Below are 6,623 nucleotides of genomic sequence, written 5' to 3' on the forward strand. Positions count from 1 at the left end.
ACAATATATCCACCCGCTATCCTGTCCATTTTACTAAAAGTACAACGGGTCGAAATCAACCAATAATTTAAGGTAAAAAGTAGACATCACAAAAATTTGACCTACGTAAGAATTATATGCCCAAAATTATGTTCTGTTTTTTAATCTGACCCAACTAAAAATTTGACATGACTAATAATAATTGCAAACAAAAATTCATAATTATTACCAAAAAAATCATAAAATTTATACTACTTCAGATTTTAAATATAATAGTATGTAATATGGAGTATTATCTAATCAATTTTAAGTGTTACAAAATCTAATATATATATATATAAAGGGGAGTTTTTCCCCGAGTTTTTAGAGAGCCACGTAGGATCTAATTTTCTCAGCGCGCCATGTAGGATTATAAATCTTAGTATTAGCCAATTAAATAAGAGATTATTAATTTCTTTTAGAATTAAATAATTCAAATGCCACGTAAGCAAAATTGGCTAATGGGATTTTTAAGTTTAAATTAATTAAATATTAAATATTATCTTTTAATATTAGGAATTTTATCTAAGTAAATAACAAATTTTAGCTCATAAATACAAAAAAAAAAAAAAAAAAAAATCAAACAAATCGTGCATCGCACAGGCTTCATCTAGTTACATTTATTATGGAGTTATAAGAATATGAGCAGGGAATTGGATACAATAATTCAAAATTTGGACCCTAGCCATCTTGAAATCATACATAGCCTATTAACTACTCTCTTCGTCTCTAAAAGAACGTCCTTTTAGACAGATTTTAGTCTCAAAATGTTCATCCTATTTCCATTAAGATACCTTCTAATTTGCAATAGTATTTGTACAAATTAGTTTCCCCATATATATTTTGCTTTTTCTATGTACTTTTATTATTTTCTCTCTTTACTTTTTTATAAATCCATGTAAATCTACCTTACCAATGTACTTTTATTACCTTTTCCATACACTTGTACTTCTCACTTAAATTTCTTAATACCTGTGAAAAATACCCAAAAGGATATTTTTTTAGGAACGGAGAGAGTATTAACAATATTATCATCCAAACTAGTCACAAATCTTGAACGCAAATATTGAAGAAATTAAAGTTCAAACTTGTAACCTCTATTTCAAAAGTCAAAATTAATTACAGTTCCACAACATTAATAAAATCACTTGGATCAGGCCCATTTCACCTTCGCACATGGTATATATTTAATTTAAACTTAATTTGAATTAATAATCTCAATCCAAACGACCCGATTATCAACTCGATTGTATAATCGAAACTTTACAAACCTTGGGAAAAGAAGAGAAAAGAACGGTCTAAGGTTAGATTTGTCCAATTCATAGAAAGATACAACCGTATAGCAGTAGTGCCCGTAGTGGGCACCGAAGCAGTCATTAGGAGAGATTAGAACGGTACACAGACAGACAGACACAGGAAACTGAAAAGGAAACTCCAAACCAAACAATTAAAGAGAGTTCTTCTTTTTTATCAACTTATTATAAACCCATCTCAACTCTTTTTTTTTTTTCTTTTCTTTTCTTTCTTATGGTTAAGTTATTAATCACATTCTTATATTTTCTGGAATTATAATGTCAGAAATTTAGCACCCATTACTATTTTTCTTTGTTGCAAGATTAATTTTTTGCTAACTTCAAAAAACTGCTTTTAATTTGACTTGCAGAGCACCATGTCTTCAAAGTCCAAGTAAGTAAACTTGTTTTCAATTTTTTTTTCCTGTCATTTAGATCTGATTTGGTTTATTTTGTTGCTATTTGATCTTGAAATTTTTGTTTTTGGGTAATTGGGTGAAATGGGTTACTCTTAATTTCTGCTAATTATATATAATTACCATGAAAAAAAAAAACCAATATCATAAATTAATTTTTTTAAATGAGAAAATTTAAAATGGGTAATTACTGTTACTATAATATATTGTGATTAGTTGGGTTTTTTTCCAATGAAATTTGATGAGATTGTGACATACCAATTCTGATTTTACTGTAAAAAAATTGGGAATTTTTGTGTTGGATCTAACTAAAATTTGGACCTTTTCTAAGTTTTCTGTAACATGGGAACTAGTAATGTTATATTTATGCTTACTGTTTTTGGTAAGTTGATCTGCAATTGCAATGTGTAATGATCACATTATGAACTATGGGCAGATCTGATACTCTTAGCAGCAAGTCTGCAACAACTACACCTAGAGTTGCCAAATTAGGTAAGGCAGGATCACTAAAATCAGATGCTGATTCACCTTCTCCTGTTCCGAATTCGCGGCTTTCGATTGATCGGTCTTCACCACGGTCTGTTACTTCAAAGCCATCCATTACTCGATCCACCACTCGAGTTTCGACACCAGAAGTATGTTTAACTGATTCCCTGATATCTCATTTTGAATTATGGTTTTTGTTGTTGTTTTATCAGTGTTGGGTGTACTTAGATGTTGCTGTTATATTCTGTAGAACCCATCTGTATATTGAAAATAGTAGTAAGTGATAAATTTTTGATTGGTTATCGAAATTGATTGGTGGAATTGTAAGCTTTTAGGTGCTAATGCTTTTTCGTTGGTATATATAGGTTTATCTGCAAGTTTATTTCATGATTTTTTGGTTGGTATCTACTGTGAGAATAGTAGTTTCGGCTACGCAAAATCGAACGTGATTGGTTGGAATGTGATATTCTTTTATGGGAATTGAATAGGATTGCCAGGAATGTAATATTCTTTGTGGGAATTGAATGGGTTGGTTGGACTGTAATATTCTTTGATGGGAATTAGTATATTATGTAATATTCTGATGCAAATTTCTGTTTTTGTTCATTCAGAAGCCACTGCCGCGTATTTTTAAGCCATCAGAGTTGCAGGCCCAGTTATCAGCTGCGCAAGATGATCTGAAAAAGGCTAAAGATAAGTTACATTTGGCTGAGAAAGAGAAGAATCATGCTCTCAATGAGTTGAAAGAGGCAAAGAAACAAGCAGATGAAGCTAATAAGAAGCTTGAGGAGTCTTTGGTGGCTCAAAAGCAAGCCGAGGAGAGTTCAGAGATTGAAAAATTCCGAGCTGTTGAATTGGAGCAAGCAGGAATTGATACTGCACAGAAGAAAGAAGAGGAATGGAAAAAAGAGTTAGAAGCAGTGAGGAGTCAACATGCTTTAGATATGACTGCTCTTCTCACAGCTACTGAGGAGCTTCAAAGGATTAAGCAGGAGTTGGTGATGGTTACTGATACTAAAAATCAGGCTCTTAGCCATGCTGATGATGCCACCAAGATTGCTGAGATTCATGCTGAAAAGGCCGAACTCCTCTCAGCGGAGCTTGCAAAGCTGAAGGGTTTGCTTGAGTCAAAGGATGACAGTGGAGATTCTGAGAATGGGTTAGTTGCAGAATTGAGATCAGAATTGGATTCTTTGAGGAAAGAACTTGAAAGGGCTAAGAACTTTGAAGAAGAACTCCATGAGAAAGATAAATCTTATGAGAAGGTTGTGGAAGATTTGAATTCAGAGCTGAAAATCCTTCGGGAAGAGCTTGACAAGGCAAAGGCATGTGAACAGGGCTTGGTTGATAAGGAAAAGTCCTACGAAGTAACAGTGGCAAAATTGAAATTAGAAATGGCTTCTTTGGAAGAAGAGCTCAAGAAGGCAAAGTGTAGTGAGCTTGACTTTATAGAGAAGGAGAAGTCTTATGAAAATGTTGTAGATGAACTTAAATCAGAGTTAAATTCTCTACAACAAGAGTTTGAGATAGCAAAGGCCTTCAAGGTAGAGTTGATTGAAAAAGAAGAGTCCCATAAGACGGTTGTTACTCAGCTACAGTTGGAAATTGATTCCTTAAAGAAAGAGCTTGAAAATGCCAAGTATTTCGAGGAAGAGTTGGCTGAAAAGAAGGTATCCTTTGACGTGACTGTTATGGAGCTCAAGTCAGAGATAGATTTCCTGAAACAACAGCTTGAAAAGGCCAAGGATCTTGAAGAGGATTTGGTTGAGAGAGAGAAATCAAATGAAAAAATTGTGAGGGACTTGGAATCGGATATGCAGTCTCTACAGCAAGAGCTACAAGTGGCAAAGGGCTTCCAGGAGAAGTTGGTTCAGAAGGAAGAGGCTTATGAGCAGCTAAATGTAGAGTTGGAAGCTGCAAGGATGGCTGAATCGTATGCCTTGAATTTACTAGATGAATGGAAAAGCAGAGCTGAGGAACTGGAATTGAAGGTGACAGAATCAAATAAATTGGAGAAATCAGCGTCAGAATCAGTTGAGTCAATTTTGAAGCAGCTTGAAGGAAATAGTGACTTGCTACATGACGCAGAATGTGAAATTGCAGCTCTTAAGGAGAAGGTTTCGCTGTTGGAAATCTCGCTTGAAAACAAGAAAGTAGATTTGGAGGAATCGGAGTGCCATCTTGAGAAAGCAAATGAAGAATCTAGGGAGGCAGCTAAGAAGATTGAATCTCTTAGGTCTGAGCTTGAAACCGTGATGGAAGAGAAAGCCCAGGCTCTGGAGAATGAGAGGCTTGCAGCTTCTAGTGTTCAGGACCTTTTAGAAGAGAAAAATAAACTGATTAATGAAATGGAAACATTGAAAGAAGAAGAGGAGAAGAGCAAGAAAGCAATGGAAAGCTTAGCTTCAGCTTTGCATGAAGTTTCTGCTGAAGCAAGGGAAGCCAAAGAGAGTTTGTTATCAAGTCAAGCAGAGCATGAAAACTTTGAAACACAAATCGAGCATCTGCAGCTGGTTCTTAAAGCAACAAGCGAGAAGTATGAGGCCATTATTGAAGATTCAAAACGAGAGATCGATCACCTTACAAACACAGTGGAACAATCGAAGATAGATTTTGATATCGAAATGGAAGATCTGAAGGAGGTTTTGAAGGCATCGAATGAGAGGTATGAAAGCATGCTTGATCAGTCCAAGCAGGAGATTAACCATCTTACAGAAATGATGGAGCAATCAAGATTAGAGCACCAAAACCATAAGACCGAGTGGGAGGTGAAAGAGCTGGAGCTGAATAACTGCATAAAGAGGCTAGAAGAAGAGAAATCACTAGTTGAACAGTTGGGGCTGAGTTACGAGGACACTAAGGCTGAGTGGGAGCAAAAGGAGCTGCAGCTTGTGAATAATGTAAAAAGATCTGAAGAAGAAAAGTCCTCAATGGAGAAAGAAATAATGAGGCTGGTGCACTTGCTTAGGGAAGCAGAAGAAAAAGCTGATGCAGCACAGGAGGAAGGATCTCAGTTAAGGAGTTCTCTCAGGGAAGCAATGTCCGAGACAGCTTCCTTAAACGAAGCCCGTGATGAAGCTGAGGCTGAGAGTTTGAAGTTGAAGGACAGCCTGCGTGCTAAAGAAAATGAAATGCAAAATATGATTAGAGAGATTGAGCAGCTTCGGGCCGCAGAAGATGCAAATGTCTGGAAGATAGACGAATTGACCAAATTGCTTGAAGAAGCCAAGGCCTACCAAAGAACCCGAGAAAATGGTGAGCTCTCAGACAGTGACAAAGAGTATGATATGCTCCCAAAAGTGGTAGAGTTTTCCGAAGAAAATGGACATTGTGGCGAGAATATGCCATCAGTAGAGTTTCTGCCTCAGCAAACAGAATCAAGTGAGAAGCATTTGCCTGTTGAACTGAGCAATGGTGTGAGCAAGGGAGTCGAAACTGCTGATCTTTCAGTTGAGCCTGAGAGTAAAGATAATGGTAAACCCACTGTAGTAGCAGAGAATAAAGAGATGCCAAGAAATGAAACCCCAGAATTTGAAACAAAGATGTGGGAAAGCTACAAGGTCGACAGAGATGTCTCGACTGAGATGGAAACAGAACAAGGTTCATTGGACGACGAAGTTGATTCCAAGACTGAACCTGCTGAGACCATTGATCAGATGAACGAGCTTCCGTCAGATAATGGTGCAAACTCTGACTCCAAGAAGAAGAAAAAACCTTTATACCGGAAGTTCGGAAATCTACTGAAGAAGGGGATTAGCCCCCAAAAGTAGGCCGTTTTTTAGGAGCTGCAAGATAGCAAGCAGGTAAGAATATGTTTGTTCTTTTCGCTCCCTTTCAAATGAGGAAGTATGAAGGACTGAAGAAGCTTGTATTATGTCTAGATTCTTTATTTCTTTTTTCTTAAGCATGTAGTATGTGATTTCTTTTTTTTTTTATCCCTTGGTTTTACCCTTTGGCTTTGTATTTGACAGAAAGGGATTATAAATTTGTTTTACATCTATATGTTTATTGCTGGTAAAACGTAAAAGTGATGATGAGTTTTTGTCATTTCACTTGTAGGCTGATTCTTTATATATATGATAATTTGCTACAACGAGGAATTGGCTGTTTGTGCTGTTGTATTGTAATGATATTGTGTACATATGATTACATGTGGTAGTACACTAGTACCTTAATTGTACGAGTATATCGTTCTGATAGATACTGGCGATTATGCAATATAAGTATTACAGATTATGATTTTGTATATAGCATATGTTTTTGACAGTCTGATTGTAGCAGTACTGTGCCTTAGCTGACGTTATAACCAGACGAAAATGGACCAGGATGTTGGCTCACTGAAGGTTTTCCCAGAAATGAGTAGCACAACAGTTAAAAAAGGATGTGTGGCCGTGTGCGGACTGATGGTGGT

At 36.2% G+C, this 6,623-nt stretch overlaps 1 protein-coding gene across 1 annotated transcript; it reads left to right on the forward strand.

Moving 5' to 3' along the window:
- Positions 1 to 1,351: 1,351 nt before the first annotated feature.
- Positions 1,352 to 6,392, forward strand: LOC145580276 (WEB family protein At3g02930, chloroplastic-like). The gene is made up of 3 exons (XM_081637699.1): positions 1,352 to 1,704; positions 2,163 to 2,361; positions 2,824 to 6,392. Exons 1-3 carry the CDS (start codon positions 1,688 to 1,690, stop codon positions 5,980 to 5,982), a joined length of 3,375 nt encoding a protein of 1,124 aa, XP_081493825.1. The 5' UTR covers positions 1,352 to 1,687; the 3' UTR covers positions 5,983 to 6,392.
- The last annotated feature ends 231 nt before the right edge of the window (positions 6,393 to 6,623 follow it).

This window comes from Chenopodium album, chromosome 14, assembly GCF_948465745.1.
Source record: "Chenopodium album chromosome 14, dcCheAlbu1.1, whole genome shotgun sequence".
Classification (NCBI taxonomy): domain Eukaryota; kingdom Viridiplantae; phylum Streptophyta; class Magnoliopsida; order Caryophyllales; family Amaranthaceae; genus Chenopodium; species Chenopodium album.

What these genes read in the sequence shown, in the direction of transcription:
- LOC145580276 (XM_081637699.1), top strand. An exon ending in CTCGAGTTTCGACACCAGAA is followed by an intron (nt 2,362 to 2,823) that starts GTATGTTTAACT and finishes TTGTTCATTCAG; the next exon opens with AAGCCACTGCCGCGTATTTT.